This window comes from Lolium rigidum, chromosome 7, assembly GCF_022539505.1.
Source record: "Lolium rigidum isolate FL_2022 chromosome 7, APGP_CSIRO_Lrig_0.1, whole genome shotgun sequence".
NCBI lineage: Eukaryota > Viridiplantae > Streptophyta > Magnoliopsida > Poales > Poaceae > Lolium > Lolium rigidum.
Genome location: NC_061514.1, coordinates 281,061,211 through 281,078,430, shown reverse-complemented (window position 1 = coordinate 281,078,430; position 17,220 = coordinate 281,061,211). Strand labels below are relative to the sequence as shown.

Genomic DNA, 17,220 nt, shown 5'->3' with positions numbered 1-17,220 from the left:
AGTAGTATCAACTATTTTCTCGGTGCCATTGCTCTCATATTACTCGCTATCGCTACCGTGTTACTCGTTATTACTCGGTCCCATATTACTGCTTGCTTTCACTTCACCCCTGTTACTAGTGCTTTTCCGTGATGCAGCTGAATTGACAACTCAGTTGTTAAGGCTTATAAGTATTTTTTACCTCCCCTTGTGTCGAATCAATAAATTTGGGTTTTACTTCCCTCGAAGACTGTTGCGATCCCCTATACTTGTGGGTTATCAAGGAGCAGCACGCGATCCACCCCCATCCCCACCCGCCCGGCCATGCCAAGGCGAGGAAGGAGGAGAGGACCGCGCCAGGGTCCGGGGCCGCGCCGCCGCCCCCAACACCACCCTCCCGGCGAGGCCACGGCGAGGAACGGCGAAGAGGGCTGCGCCGCCATGGCCAGGGCCGCGCCGCCGCCCCCAACACCGCCCGCGCCGCGATCAACCAGAACCGGGACCATCCCCCCGGCGCGGAGGCGTGCCTCCTAACACCGCACCAGCGGACCACGCGAGGATCACGTCGCCCCCATCATCGGCCGCGCCAGGCTTCGCCGGCGGCAGCCTCCGGGGATGACGAGGAGGGGAAAGGAGGGGGAGGGGAAGACGGCGGCGGCGGCTAGGGTTCGCCCGAGTCGCCCTTGGAGGAGGACGACCCGTGCGTCCTGTTTTTCCTCAGATTCCATTAACATTGTTAGTGGCATCGTAAAAAGTAGGTGTACCACCAACATTCTAACCACTATAAAGGTTTTCTTACTAGTGATGGTGGGACAAAGAAGTGACATGTGAAAACGTAAACTTGGTGGGAAGATTTGGTAAAAGAAAAACCAGCAAAGTGGAAACGAGCCAGTCCACAAACTTTTCACATGGGTACAAAGGGGTCCGTATCACTCTGACACACCTCTTATTGCAAAAGCAAACTAAAGCCAGAAGTTGATTGACATGAATCGTTCATCTACCAGGTCATTTGATTTTGTAGTTAGGACCCCACTCTTTCGTAAATTTTCATATTCGCCAAAGCCTTTGATGAGTGGGGTCCACTACTTTCTTGTTCTCCTATTATACGTCTTTTCCTATACTGTCTTCTCCTATACTGCGGCTTAATTACTCAATACAAAATAAACACACAACATAAAAGTAAAGATAGCATATATCTTTGTATAATCTTAATTATTCGGTACAAAATGAAGAACAATAAGAAACACATCACACATCGCTCCTATTGGCTTAATTATTGGTACAAATTAAAAAAACACACAAGAGAAGAAACACATCAAACATATCTTACATACAAGATTAGTTATCCGGTATATTAACAACAATAGGAAATAGAATCACGCAATTTTAGTCAAGGACTCTCTAGTAGATAGAGTAAGATACACAATCTTAATTTTAAGTACTAAATTCTATTGTTTACTACCAAATATTGTGAATGATCATAATAGACAGATTTTCTATGCTGAAATATTTATAACTATATTGTTTGATCTCAACTATGTAAATACCAACTATATTGTGCTAAGCAACTTATTATTGTATTTCTATTTCAGTGCCCTTAGCATCCAGATGGCGTATCGTGTGGCTCTTATGTGTGTACCCAGTAAGGTCATGGAAAAAAACAATGATGAACTTGCAGCATGAACCTATGCCCCAGAAATGTTTGCGAAAACAAGGGACACTATAGCTTCTTTATGCAAAAATGTGTCCTCTCTGGAGGTGCGGAATTCACGTCCAAGAGCTACATGAGATGAAATAAAATTATTATTTTCTGACTCCATATATACTTTTTGTTTCTAATTGTCCTCTGCTGAATTCATGTATATTATCTGATTGTAATGTTATTGTGTGAAAATTGAACAAATTGTAGATTAATGTTTGTAATGCTATGATATTTTGGGTACATTGATGTGCATCTGCTTGTTATAATGATATAGGCATTTAACTGTGATATTTAAATTTAAATTCTTGTATTTTCTTTCGTACATGATTAAATTAGACGGTTTGAACATGCACCCATGATTCCAAATTTAGAAGCGTTTGTGACGTGACATCGATGTACACACACGCAAAATAGGAGATCGTGCTCTACGATGACATACCTAACAAACACGTGAAAAGGAAAAATTTCTATAAACAGGGGTGGACCCAGGATCAAAATCTACAAAGACACAAACAAAATTGAGTGGGGTCATTTGCCCCCCATGGCTAAGGCCCAGTTCTTTTGGCGGCTTCTCGGAGAAGCTGCTCTCCACCTAGCTTTCTGGGAAAGCCGGTTCTAAAATTTTCCGAAACTTCTAGAATAGCTTAGGCTAAACTAATTTGGAAGCCTCACAAAATTTTGTCACCGGCTTCCCCAGGAAGCTGGGGGGAGGGCAGCTTCTCGGAGTAGCCGCCAAAAGAACTAGGCCTAACACTCTGGATCCACCCGTGTCTATAAATACAATCAATGGTGCTTAGCAGCTAATGACATATTTTGTTACCAGCAAAGGAAAGAAAGAAGAGTGGCAAGAAGCGATGCAGACGTCACTTCTCCATTTTCCCTTGCTCCGGCCGATAACAAAGCAATGGCGACAAAAGTTCATATACCAACCCCAAGTGGGCGATCGACGACATGGTAAGATATAATCTATATCTTAAGTCTAAGTTGTTTTTTTTAAGTATAATGATTGTTAGCTTTCTATTCGGCCAAGGCGTCACTCCCCGATTAACAAAGCCATTAGGTGAACACAACTTTTATATAGGTAAGTATTAAGTAAAGGTGAACGTATGCTAGCTAGCTAGCTATTTGATCATTGAAATAAGATACATTTACACATAAGACAGTGTGCTCTATTTGGTTATACTTGGCCCAAGGCTATCTAAATTTACAAATCCAATTCATTGTATTAGCGAGTGTTAGGTAAATACACCGACAGTGCTACACAAATATGTCAGTTATGCTTCAAACATGGGTGCTTCAATAACCTTTCTTGCACACTGATTTTGGCTTTTCCTTCAGTTATCATACCACTCGCCACATATCTAATACTCCCTCTGTTCATAACTACCCTACATTCTAGATTTGGTCAAAATCAAATTTAGTAAACTTTGACTAATTACATAATACGTAGGGTAGTTATGAATGTAGGATATTGTAAATGTTCATAACTACCCTAAATTCGATTTTGACCAAATCTAGAATGTAGGGTAGATATGAACAGAGGGAGTATGTAAAAAATATCAACATTTACAATACGTAGCAAATATTAGTAGAATCATCATAAAATACATGTTCTTATTATATATATATATATATGTATGTATATAAACTCTATTAAACAACCTAGGTGCAGAATAAGTAATTCTACACCCGGGTCGATTTACCGAACCGGACCATCCAGCAAACCTTGTGCGGCCCAGCCTTCGCACCGTAGTAATATATTTTGTTTTTTTACGTTGACGGTTTTTGCCCTTCCGTGGTCGTGGGGCAAGAGGTAGCCCACTACTAGGCACCGCAATTTTTTTCCGAATGAATCAATCGAGAGCTGGTGTGCGTCGGGCAGTTCGGAATCCGGATTGCTCGAGGCGAGCGGCGCGAGGGACTGCAGCTGCGGATTACGCCGGCGGCCGGCCTCCGTGGGTAGGCGAGCGGCGCGTTATCTCGGCGGCGTCGTGGCCGGCGGGCGCTGGTTGCAGACATCGGCGAGCGGCTCAACGCGGCGGCGGGTCGTGAGAGGGTGAGCGACGGGCGGCGGGAGCGGCAGGCGTCGAGCAGATGGCCTCGTCTGCCTGCGTTTCTGCGGTTCATCTCGTCGCGGCGGTTGGACTGTCGGCGGCATCATCTTCGTGGGAGGACAGCCGGTAGCAATCTTCTCCCGACATCTCTCCTCTTTTCGTCAAAATTCGTGTTCCCAATTTGATTGGTCAAACGTTGGGAGCAGGATTCTAGCAGCAACCTGAGCATGGACTCCCGTTGTTGCCGCGGCTGGAGAAGCGGCATCTCGTACGTGTTTGTCTCCGGATTGGATCGAGTAAGGGGACTCCCCGCGATCTCGTTCTCCACCAGCACCCGAGGTCTCAGACCTCCACTAGCCTCTGAAATCGACCTCGACCTCTGTACGTTGAGCTCCAACCTTCGACCCGACCTCAAGATCCCGTTCAAGTTCTCCAACCTTCAGCTGCCTCCCAAGGTCAGGGATATTCCTCAAACTTCTGAATGATTATTATGACTGTAGGGACTCTCCGTGTTATCAAAGATTACTAGTTATGTAAATTTTTTGTTTCTTGCATCTTTGTGTTTGATAATTGATAGTCAATTAGAAACTCTGGAAGTTATAATGATTGAGAGACTAAAATAACTACAATTGTGTGTGATCAAAGTGTACGTAGATTCATCTGAAAGATCTCATGTTTCTTCTCTTGGTTAGATCATTTGGTCAACATAGCTAATAAGAAGTTTCACTTATTTGGCCAATCAGGTTCTGCTTTTTCTGATGGTACTATCAAAAAGCTAGCTGCAGCTTCATTTTTCAACTGGAAAGGAGAGTACACAAAAACATTGACCACAGTGGGACTACGGAGACAATAATTCGTAACACTTTGATCAATTTTTGTTTTTCCCCGTGTCTGGTCGGTACAAGTAACTTTAGGGATTTAAATTTTCGAATTTTTGTTTCCGTAACCTTGGAGCTAGCTAAAAGTCAGTACCAAAATCTATGATTCGTGAGATAGAAAGAACATGAACCTTCTTTTTCAATAAAGAAAATAAGAAGAACCTGAACCTAAAGTTTTCAATAAAGAAAATAAGAAGAACCTGAACTTAAAGTTAACAGGATTTTTTTGGCCATCTGCAAATTTAGCTGCCTGAATGCAAGTTCCAAACTGTATCAGGCGGCAGTGGATTAGTGCATGCATAGTCTCTTCTGACCCTGATGTAATTTTTCAGCTTTTTTTGTTTTGAAATATAGTGCTTTCCAAAAATTTCTTGCTGCTGGTTCATGAGTGGCATGGAGTTGTGTCCAAACTAACATTTTCTATAAAATATAGGGATGAATTTCACCACGTTAGATTTTTTCCCAAAACCATCAGAAAGTTATTTAGAGTATATTAAGTAGAATCTGTTTATTTTAATGCTTTGTTTATTCCCAGGGCCATTGAAAACAGTTAAGGTCACGTTTTGAGAATGAGACATGCCGGTTTTTCTTACTCGTTTTTGTTTTTCTGGCACATGAAGCCATACGGGTTGTTGTTTGATGGTGTGGTACTAAGCAGACACCCTACAATGCCAGTAGCTATGTTGCATGATTTTATTGTCATTTCAAGGCATGCTGGTAATTCTTACGTCAGGCAGAAGGTTCGATTCTTATTTAACACCTGCTGATCAGGAGCTGCAGCGTACTATGGTACTAGCGCACCAGTGATTCCTCAACAACTTCTTTACTCGAACAAGGTGAGCTTACTGGTGGCCAAGAACAACAGTTGGTTTGTTCTTATCCGTGTTTATATTATGCTAAAAGATTATCGCGAGCCGTATCCCTGCTATGTTTCTCCAATCCAATACTGTTTTGTAGAAACCAATTTTTAATTAACGAACGCATTCAGATTTATTAATCTCCAGTTCGGATGTATAGTTACTGATTAACATGTTCTTTGATTATTGGTCATCTTGATTCAATCTCGCATGCTCTTCTACCAGCTTGAAGCATTCAGTCATATTTACTGTACATCTTTTGTCATATATGTCTATGAGTATACGTGGATCACTGAGCTTTAATTTTTTTTTTCTAAGAATAGTTCAACTATGGTTTGTAAGTATCTAGTCTAGCTTCAGAAGCCCAGAAGGTCACAAAAAAGTTTCTTGCATACAGGATGAGATAATCATCTATATACTGACAAGCACCAAAGATGCAGCTAATATAAATTCAGTTTTAGTTAGTCTTTGGAAATGAGTATATGTGAAAATAAAGAAGTATGTTTGTCGGCATATCATTCTGCTAATTACCTTGTTGCAAAAATAATTATTCTCCTCAGCAACATGTTCCCTTTAAGCACAACACATGGAGTAGTTATGTGGCCCTTTTGTCTGTGGTTTACTAGCTGGCAATACTTCTTATCACACGATGCATTAGCTACTCCTGAAATATAATACATACATCGACAATTTATCACTGAAACAAAATCCTATTTCGTCAAGCTCTCAATTTGGCTTGCAGATTTAACCTCTTTTTTTGCACAGTCTAGTAACAAACATACCTTGTTAATAGGATTGTTCATCCTTATGGACAGATAACTCCTTAGGATTTCAAGATTGTATGTATCACTCACATTGCCCTATATATGATCATGTGACCTGAAGTCGTCACTTGCAGGTTTCCATGTCTAAATTGCTTATGTCGTACTTTTCCCTTACAGACTGTAAGGAATGTGGAGTTAGCCTTGACGGGTATGCATGATGTATTAGCTTGTAGCTTTTGTGTTTGTGCCGTGTAACTTGTGTCTACTCAGGTAAGTGTATTACATCATACGGTTATCTTTGTGCATCATGAGTTTGGCACCTAGGAAATGTAGTTTTCATGTTTACGCTATAAAACTAGTGCCTAGATACATAAGCTTATTACGTCAGATGACAAAAAAAATTACACCAGAAGTTCTTTTGGATTAGATAGAAAAGTAGTATTTGCAGTCCTCTGATTTGCTCACCATACTGATGCAAAATGGTGTATATGGTCTTCAGATTCTAATATATAAGTGACCATTTTCCAGTTGAGATTTATTTTGGTGATGGGGAGTTGTTTGAGAACTACGAAGTGCTAATGGTGCTACGTAGAGATTCGATACAGAACATATGCTAGAGTGGTAGCAGTATAAAAAGTCGATCACTAATTTCCTTTGTGCATTCTTTAATTGTACATGTGCAAGTGCTTGCTTTAGTATTGATGGGAAGTATATATGCCTATACTGAATCTTTTATGAGATGCATATACTAGTTACTGGCTTAGCAAACAATACTCTATCTAGACCTATTCATTAGCATCTCTCTGTCTCTTGCAAGGAAGCTGCAACCTACTCTGCTCAGTTCTAGTAATTTTTATGTCTTCCATGTTTCGTACTTCCTTGTACTGCAGCCCACTATCATAATGTGGGAAAGTTCTGATTAGGTCTTAGATTTTTCATCAATAAGTTCTTGTCCACAGATCTGTATATTTTTGTGTTGGCCCCGTGTGGCCTGAGGTGAGCTCAAGTTTGAATCCAATACTTTAGGTTGTGTTACTCTGTTTCATTTAGGGTTTTTCCACCAATTACATCCCAATTGATATTTCTTGTTTTAGTTGATCTTCTGCTTATTGGTTGCGTAAGCGATCTGACCTGTGATGACATGCATCAAAATGCCAGGCTGATAGCGGGAAGCACAGAGGCAGCACAGTCGGCTCGCCTTACAATATGTCCTCTTCGGGCAGGTGCTGGAGACATGCAGTGCAGTGGTCGATACCGGAGCTCCCGTCCCCACCGATGGCTTCAGGCCACCACCAGAAGAGGCGCCTGGGCTCTTATGGTTGAATTTGACAGCAGTGCCATCGTACGGGATATCAGCTCCCCTGACAATTCAATCCGGCATTGCTTTTTGCGGACTAGCTGGCTATCGCAAGGAGCCGAAAGATATAAATCCTGAGGAAAACTATGTGATTTTAGCCATTACACAGATAAAGGCAGGAGCTAGCAGGCAAGACGCTGACGTGATGGTGTTGGTCAGTTCTGTTCTTCCCTGGGGTAGCTCAGCTATGTGAGTAATAAGTGGTTAGATGGGAAGTAAATTGTAATTAGTGGATCTAAAAGCCCTCATTTGGGACGCCAGAATATCTCGGTGGAAATTATGCGCTTGCTGTGGAATTCTTACGTCCCAAAAAACAGATTCAGTTTAGGTATTTAGTTATTATTGAATTTTTGATATGTGTTTGCCCGAATATGATTATGCCTTTTTCGAACAACTACCTATATAAAATTGTTGACCTGTGAGTTGCTATGTAAATTTAGTTCGTGGTATGAGTTTACATTGCACTTAAACAAGATTTACTTCGCATGACTAGACCGTAGTCTAGGATTTACTTGGCATGCATCATGTAAAGTTACGCCGCACATGCAAAAAAAAACTTACCTCACATGCAACGAGCGGGATGGATTTGTGCGCGGGTCTGGCTGCCGTAATATTATGTCGAGTCACATGCAGAACGGGTGGGATCGTGCGGGAACGATTGAGTGTCCAGACCTGGAATTCAGCGCGTCGGACGGGCGGGGTGTAGAATAATATTCTGCACCCAGGGAGTCAAATAGCGCGTCTCTATATATATATATATATATTCATTGTTACAAATGTTGATGTTTTTAATTACATGTTTTGTTAAACACTGAAAATTTTAACTTTGATCAAACCTAGAGTGCATGGTAATTCTGGGAACATGAAGTATGTTTTTTCTGTCCTAAATGAGTAATAATTTGAGGAGCAACACCCACGATGTTATCTAGATCCATGTGGTTCTTTCCGTTGTCCCTATCGCCCACACATCTTTTAAAATTATGTTCGCATGTTGGGATTTGTTTTTATATTTTTTTGTCTAACTTAGTGAACTCCTATTCCTATACTAAATTTTGATTCACATTATCTAAATTTTATTCCACCATTAGTTTTGATCAGTGCTTTTTTTTCTCTCCCAAGATTTACAGTAACCGATCAGCAACTTGGAATATTGTTCACCCCAAAGAATACTCGATATGGGTAAACAAACCACACAAATTCGAATCTAAATGTTTGGAGAAGGTTCAAATCGTGTGTATAATTAATGGAACCCCTTGGCCTAGCGAATATACATCGATCATAATTTGTTTTGTGATGTTCTTTATCTCTGTTAGAGCACGTACAATATGGTGACGTCAGCCTTCTCTTAGAGGTTTTATGTCGGATTTTTTCTTAGTTAGAAGAGAGAGAATAAAGAGAGAAGATTTTCTTCCCTTAGCCAAGGGATCATCTCTTCGAAAATAAAGGAAGCTATATTCTCCATCGTACCACATGTATTCCCTTAGCAAAATAATTTCCTTCAAAAAAATTAGTTAATAACAATTAACCGTTAGGGATGGTTGTAAGAGATAATGTATTGTATGACTTATATCTATTCTCTTCTCTAAATGATGTGGCGGAGTAAGGGCAGGCATGCCTTTACCATTATACATACCCTTAGTGACCTGTGACACTTAATAGCCCAGAATTGTTGCTACAAAGAGGGGGTTCAAACCCTTGAAATTTTTGGCATGAACCAGTAATCAGGAATAAAGTTCACCTCCAGAAAAATGCATATCGAAAGAAGTAAAATCATTGGTTTTTGTATGTTCCGCTAAAATGGAAAATATGTTCAATCATTCCAACTATACTGTGAACCATCACGTATTTGTGTGTTTCTTACACTATCTGACAAGTTCGCCAATACTGAATCTCCGCGTCCCAGTGTTTAGTAGACAAGGGGTAAGTTATGTACGTCTGTGTGCGGGTGTACGTGTGTGTGACAGGGAGTGCCTATCTTCCACCATCATCAATGTAATTAGTGATCCACTTCTTTTCCTTTTGCGTCCACTGGTCCATCATTAGATTTTGTTTTTCCTTATTTCCGTAGTGATTGCTAATGTGCGACCCATGTACGCAGCCTGCACTTGCACAAAGAAATTTGTAGTCGCGATTTTGGTAGTTCTTGGTCCACCGAGAGTTACTTTAGGAGCCCGGCTGACTCTAGGGACGTTGGAATATATCGTGATTTATCTATCCTACTAGTATAAATACAAATTGACCAAGGTTCGATGTCTGCTACTATAATAAAGGTTGTGTGCATTAATCGATACAGAGACTGATTTATCCTTTTTCCGAAAATAAAGTTGTAAGTGATTGTAACCAAGTTTTTCCAAATTCAAGTGAGTTATAGCTAAGAAAGAATGGTTCACTCTAGTTGGAAAAATATTCATGTAGTGGCATATTGTTTTATGACATCATGTGAATAATAATTAAACTAATTTTTGGATTTATTCTTGATTGACCTGACCACTACTCGCACACACTTTTAAAAATTTATCAGAGACCACATTCACATGTTACATACATCACTCAATATTTCTGGACTTATAGGGTGGATAATGAAGGTATCAAATGAAGAGGCACTGGAAGCATCTATCAAACAAGTTGTTTTAGAGGTAGATGGAAAAAAGGTGTGTATAAATTATATCCTATGGCAAGTGGATGCAGGATTTGTATGAGGTTACACAATTATTTGTGTCACATATAATATTATATCTCTGGATATCAATATAAATATCCAGGACGAAATCTCCCAAAAGGATGAAAAAAAGAAAATGCCACAACTGATCAATGACATCAGATCAATGATGAGATCAATAGGGGATGGTGAGATCAGCATTTCAGCATATGATACGGCGTGGGTTGCTATTGTAAAAAACATGGACGGAGACAGCCCACAATTTCCCTCTAGTATCCACTGGATAATTCAAAATCAACTGTCAGATGGTTCATGGGGCGACGAGGCCTTCTTCTTGGTCCAAGACCGAATGATCAATACCTTAGCCTGTATTATCGCACTGAAGTCATGGAACATCCACGAGGATGAGCAAGAAAAAGGTAAATGTAACTATTTATAACCATTGCAGTTCTTCGGTCAAAAATATCTTGGAGTTTCAACCTAAGGAAATCAACTACTCATTGTAGGTTTGTCTTTTATTCGAGAAAATTGGTGGAGGCTAGAGAACGAGGAATTAGACGACTGGATGTTAGGTGGTTTTGAGATAATCTTTCCGCGACTATTAGAGATGGCGGTTGACTTAGGTCTGGATGTGCATTGTGATGAGTATGCCCTTCGAGATGTATTTGCCAAAAGAGACCAAAAGCTAGCGAGGTGCACAAACATATACACGGTTGATTATACAGACAAAGTTTATATCAGTGAGACCATAAGATTTTCTAGAAACAATGCATTGATTGTGAACTTTCAAAAATTAACAAATTTGTAATTCTTCAATGAAAAATCATGCATTGAAACATAGTGTGGGATACAACATTGACTGGTTGACCCATTTGTAGGATTCCTAAAGATTTATTGCACAATGCACACACAAGTTTACTTTTCAGTCTTGAGGGAATGCAAGACGTGGATTGGAAAAGAATACTTAAGCTCAGGTGTCCTGATGGCTCAATTATGTCATGTCCTGCATCCACCGCTTATGCTCTTATGCAAACTGGCGACAATAAATGCCTTGAGTTTCTTGACGGAATCATCAAAAAGTTTAACGGGGGAGGTAAAGAATACTCTTCTTATACATGTCGATTAGTATGTCACAATGCTACATTATGTATCGTTTGTCATGGAAAGTACTATTTAGATCCAACAAATCATATTGGGCATCATAATTTTATCTAATGACCCAATTGATCCCAACCATTTGTTCGCAATTGAAATTCACACAAAAAATCCCAAAGTATGAGTAAAAGAACAAACACACAATATTGTTAGTAGTTTTTTATGTTGCTAAACTTTACATATAAGTTGCTTTAAGAAAACTTCACGTATAAATGGAATGCCTTATATTATTATGAACCTCTATGATTGAGTTATTACCTCCATCATCACGTTTTTTGGCATCCTACTGATGCTGATTCATTATTTCCCTTACAGCACCTACTTTCTATCCAATTGATCTCTTCGAGCACTTATGGTTAGTGGACCGGTTAGTGCGGCTGGGCATATCAACGTACTTTACAAGTGAAATTAAGGAATGCTTAGAATACGTCTACAGGTATGAGATGGGTGTTTTAATAATATATATTTTTTACCTATATTATTGTCATGCTTCCTTCAGTATCGAGCTTTTAACAGGTATTGGAGTGACAAGGGATTGTTTTGTACGAGTGATGTTCCATTTCGTGATATCGATGACACTGCCATGGGGTTTCGTCTCCTCCGTCTGCATGGTTACCATGTCTCTCCACGTGAGATTTTTTAGTGAGCAAGAGTCTAGTTTCCTACGAGTTCAGAAGCTTGATTTTTATGATTACATCTTAATGCAGGTGCGCTGAAGCAATTCGAAATGGATGGAGAGTTTTTTTGCTTTGCAAGGGAGTCGAATAAATCTTTGACATGTGCGTTCAGCCTTTATCGTGCTTGCCAAGTCGCCTTCCTAGGCGAGGATGATCTCCAACGGGCGGAAATCTTTAGCCATCAGTTCCTTCATGATAGGCGAGACTCCCACAACTTAAAAGACAAATGGCTCATTGCCAAAGACTTGTCAGGGGAGGTACCAAATGTCATCACGACCTATATACTCGGGAAAGCACTAGTAAGGAAAATGCATAATAGTGACATGCAAAAAATTGTTATTAGTGGCGTAATGGTGTCACAACACTAATACAGAACCATTAGTATAAATTTTTAGTGGCGTGTTGGATCCGCACCACTAGTTAAAAACATATTAATGGCATGTTGGTCCCACGCCATCAGTAATAGAAATATTGGTGGCATGCCACTATAGGGACAGACCATTATAGTAATAAAAAAAATTGTTGTTGTGTTTGACTAATTTCTAGTAACAATAACACTAATGTCATATAACAACACGAATAATAGCAATTAACATGTTCAACAACTAACATAGTATGACTAGTGGCATATAACATGTTCAACAACTAACAGTAAGACTAGTAGCATATAACATATTCGACAACTATCATATTACTAACTTGTTAGAGTCCTCCTCTAGCTAGTTGTTTTAATACACAATGATGTTGTCATCACCTTTGGGGTTCGCGGTCATCGTCAGAAGCGTCCGAGTCGTCGTGGTACTTGTAAACACCTAGATGTCGTCATCAACATGGTCGAGATAGAGCATGCATCTTCTCCTAGTTTCCATCTTATAGGCATGTGCAAGGTCTCTCCGACAAGAGCAACCGAAAAAACGTTCGGTCTGCCTCGTTCGTGAAGTGAACCTGAAGCCCCCGTTCTTCATCATCTAGAGCAGGTTCATCTCTAATGTGATGTGGTGATCAATGAAAATGTTGACATGGTCCAGGAAATCCTGCCATGCCCTACAAGGGGATGGATTTAGAAAAAATAAAAGAAAACAATTCAATTAAATATTTTTTTTGGACGCAACTACGAACAAATCAGGCAAAACATGTTTAATTAAAACATAAATACCATCCTAGTTAGAAATCTACGAGGAAGATTTATGAAAATCTACTAATAATTGCACTTGTATAGCCACAGTTGGCAGTTGGTGTACGCGTGATCTTTTTGCAGCATTAGTGTTAACAAATTACACAGACATCACAATCAAAAACTAATAGAACACAGTTTCAAAGAATTTAGACACTCTAGAAGTTCAGTTCATAATTTACAAACTCTAGTAGATTATTGCATTTTTTTAGACTCTCTAGTAGTTCATTATAAAATTAAACTATGATATCTTAAGCATCTCTACTTAGCTTCCTCCCCATCTAGCTAGCCATCCTTCTTTTTACAGGGGTCGGCCTCCTCGTCAGTCCCATCCTAGATCTCGTCCCAGTAAATGTCGTCACTCTCATGGTCATCCTCTTTGTGCACCGATGAGCCTATGTTTGTGGGGATTGAACACCGAGTTGTGTACTCTGGCACACTTGGCTCGTTCTTGATGATATGCGACACCAAGGGATTATAGATCTGTGCCTCGGCCTGACGGTGCTCCTTCTCCTCCGGCTTGGTGTCTATCCTGAACTTTTCCGACGCAAGGGTATATTGTGGCGGCTTTGCCCTCGGGTAAGTTGAGCTCCGTCAATTTTCCGAACTCTTGATGCGCAAAGTGGTCATATCGCGCTTCCATCTCTGGTGTTTCGCATGTGCCATACCAACACTTCTTGCCCTTTCCAGTGATTTCCTCCCGTGACTTCTTTCCCTTCTAGTTCACACCACGTGCGGCACCATGTCCAAAAATGTTAACAAATAAGCAAAACTACTTATTAGAATTGACCACAAAAATTTGCATGGCCATTACTAAATATTGGACATTGAGTGCTACAAATTAAATGAAATGGAAGTCAATCAACGTTTTTGCCAAAATGTTGGCACTCATTTTGAATACCTGCAAATTTCAGGCTACATTGCACAATGAATTCTACGCTACACTACACATTTCATTTTCTATTCAAGTCTACACTACAATTAGGGGTGTGTTACTTACACGAACATACCACTATAAATAGAACCACTAGTGGAATGTGGTTAATAGAGGATGCGACTAACATACTAGTAATGGTGTGTTACGTAGCACACAGGTAGTGGTGGCGTGTGTGCCATTTTGGCATGCAACGGGTATTGCCAGGGCTGTGTTAATATATTTGCGCGGCACTAGTCTACAAAATCTTGATGGGACTAAGTATGAAAATGATCTTTTGATAGATAATTGTAGATAACCCACTCATATGGTCCTGGTGTCTGCATTAGAAAATGCACATAATAACCAAAATAAAAGTATCAGCATTCATGGTTGTGGTATCTTTTTTGTAAAAAACCAAGCAGGTCGGATACGCTCTAGACATGCCCTGGAAAGCTAGTTTGCCACGCATCGAGACAAGGATGTATCTAGAGCAATATGGTGGCAGCAATGATGTATGGATCGCAAAGGTCCTCTACAGGCAAGTCTTCCAAAGATATCATATGTGTCAAAGTTGATTGATTTACAAATCAAATATATACTTTCTATGGTTTAGTGCCACATCGGATAATAAATATATAGAAACCCAACTTATAAGGTGAGACGAACTTTTGTTGTGTTTTGCTTGCTTATGAAGCATGCTACTAGATATGTGAGACAAGCTTTACCCATAAGAATAAGACTTCTTTTTAGATTTATAACACGCTCACGTTAGTACGCGTGCGCGCACCAGGGGCAACGCCACACCAGCTGGCCGATTTTTCCAACGACAGCCGGGATGGCGACTTTGCATTTTGAACGTGCCAAGTGGAAATTATCCTTGGGTCGTGTCTTTAAATGCAGCGCCCTATTGGGGGCCTAATTTAATTGTGGGCTCCAGTGTTTTTTGGGTTGGTAAATGCATATACTGGTGTGTGACAAGCTAGAGCAGTGCACTCAAACATACCTTACTAGATGTTTCAAACATATTTTGCAGGATGTATCTTATCAACAACGACATATTACTCCAGGCAGCTAAAGCTGATTTCAGCAGTTTCCAAAGAATGTGCCGACTTGAATTGCATGGCATAAAAAAGTGATTATCGAGTCTCTCCTCTCGTCCAGTTTAATCTTATCATGCCTCCCTAACTTGACTCCAATTTTCATAACGTACAAGTGCAGGTGGTCCAAGTGGAAAAACCTTGAAATGTATGGTGTGTCTCCAAAGAGTGTGTTGCAAGCTTACTTCTTAGCTGCATCCAGCATCTTCGAGCCAAACCGAGCAACGGAGCGCCTAGGATGGGCTCGCACAGCTGTGCTCGCCGAGGCCGTCTCCTCGCACTTCCGACGTAGTACTTCTCCAGACAGCACCAGGGAAGGTTTCGTTAGTAAACTAACCGGCGACCGTTGCAACAACATAGAAAGGTTCGTTTGCTGCACTTAGAGAGAGAGAAAGAGAAAGGAGATATGATTGTAATCTTCTGAAATCTGATCTCCAGAAGTTCCATGTAACTAACACTTGCAGCGGAGCGAAGGGTTCAGCGGAAAGCAGCCTACTACATGCACTTCATGAGCATATCAGCTTCCTTTCGTTTGACGATGCGTCGTCTGACAACCTTTGTGAATCCGTACGTAAAATGCCATGAACAACCTTACACCCATACTAGCATAGATCTTTACCTCTTTCTTATCCTCCATTCCAGAAAACAAGGTGTATATGTTTAGTCAAAAGTCATGTATTCTAAGTTTGACTAAACATATATACACAAAAAAATTAAAATTTACCCCCGCAAAAAAATTAATACTTATACCCGCAAAAAAAAAACACTATAAGAAAATACTTTTTACGCTGAACCTACTGATATAGATTTCACATTGTAAGTGTTTATATTTTCGTGTCTAAACTTAGTCAAGCATAGAAAGCGTTGACTTTTAACTGAATTAATATGCTTTATTTTATGGAATGGAGGTAGTATGAAATTATGTAACGTATTTACATGAAAATATGTTTTCACAAAGATGTTTCTGTTTTGCAATAATTCATTGGAACTTCCGATCTTTAATTCTATTGACACATGCATGCAATTAAGTGAATTAGGATGGCGGAGATACTTAGATCTAGTATAATGATTAAGTGGAAGTCTATGTTTCGGCATTTTTAAGTGAAAACATTGGAGAAAATTGTTTAATTAGAAATCAAAGGTCCGATGTTTTTTTTTATTGTTGTGGGATATTCTAGCTCTTTCTATCTTCTTTTGGCAGGCTGATAGCTAATTCTAGTATTTTATCCATGTTCGTTTTACAATTGCAGTGGAAGCAGTGGATCGTGACCTGGACTAGCCGGGACTGTCAAGGGAATGCAGCGCTACTGTTGGTTCGCGCAATTGAGATATGCTCCAGAAGGCATGGTTGCTTGACCGACCAGAAACTGGACCTTTACAAGTATTCTTGGCTTGAGCACCTAACCTCTTCAATCTGCCGGAAAGTTTGCACACAAGCTCAGGTTTGGGCTTCTGCATGTATATAGTGTCTCGAGTTTTCTGTGTTTGAGCTATATATTTATGAAAAGAAACTATCAAATAATCAGGATCGGCAGAGTACGGAGAATGCTGGGGACTCCAATCATCAAGTAGATCTGGAGATGAAAGAGCTGGCACGATGTGTTCTTAAGGGTGACAGTGGTATAAGTGAACCCACTAGGCACACATTTCTCCACGTAGTTAAGAGCTTCTACTATGTCGCACACTGCTCTCCTGAAACTGTTGATAGCCACATCTCCAAGGTGATATTCGAAGATGTAATTTAGGAGCCATCTACTTCTTCCTATATCTCCGCCGTCCAAGTTCCCTACAAGCCCATCCGTTGGTGTGTATCGAGACATGCTTCTCTATGGTATTGAATTGCTTATTGGTGTATCATGGTTATAATTTTGTGACGGGGAGAATCCACAGATGGCCCGCTGTATTAATTGAGGTGCATGGTGCCAACAAGAACTAAGGGCGCGATTGATAG

The 17,220-nt window shown here is 40.3% G+C and overlaps 1 protein-coding gene and 1 long non-coding RNA gene across 2 annotated transcripts; both read left to right on the top strand.

Annotated features, from left to right (window-relative positions):
- The first annotated feature begins 3,751 nt into the window (after nucleotides 1-3,751).
- LOC124677707 lies at nucleotides 3,752-5,378 on the top strand. The gene is made up of 3 exons (XR_006994204.1): nucleotides 3,752-3,861; nucleotides 3,942-4,190; nucleotides 4,479-5,378. It is a non-coding gene; the product is annotated as an uncharacterized LOC124677707 (long non-coding RNA).
- A 4,792-nt stretch (nucleotides 5,379-10,170) lies between these two features.
- On the top strand, nucleotides 10,171-17,014 carry LOC124672836 (syn-copalyl diphosphate synthase-like). The gene is made up of 13 exons (XM_047209001.1): nucleotides 10,171-10,242; nucleotides 10,354-10,669; nucleotides 10,757-10,943; nucleotides 11,129-11,343; nucleotides 11,721-11,841; nucleotides 11,922-12,034; nucleotides 12,113-12,339; nucleotides 14,595-14,710; nucleotides 15,206-15,304; nucleotides 15,391-15,592; nucleotides 15,708-15,836; nucleotides 16,520-16,711; nucleotides 16,796-17,014. The coding sequence occupies exons 1-13, from the start codon at nucleotides 10,171-10,173 to the stop codon at nucleotides 17,012-17,014; spliced, it is 2,208 nt and encodes a 735-aa protein (XP_047064957.1).
- The last annotated feature ends 206 nt before the right edge of the window (nucleotides 17,015-17,220 follow it).

What these genes read in the sequence shown, in the direction of transcription:
- LOC124672836 (XM_047209001.1), top strand. Translation starts at nt 10,171, where the DNA reads ATGAAGGTATCAAATGAAGAGGCACTGGAAGCATCTATCAAACAAGTT. An exon ending in CGAGGATGAGCAAGAAAAAG is followed by an intron (nt 10,670 to 10,756) that starts GTAAATGTAACT and finishes TACTCATTGTAG; the next exon opens with GTTTGTCTTTTATTCGAGAA. An exon ending in TGCTTAGAATACGTCTACAG is followed by an intron (nt 11,842 to 11,921) that starts GTATGAGATGGG and finishes AGCTTTTAACAG; the next exon opens with GTATTGGAGTGACAAGGGAT.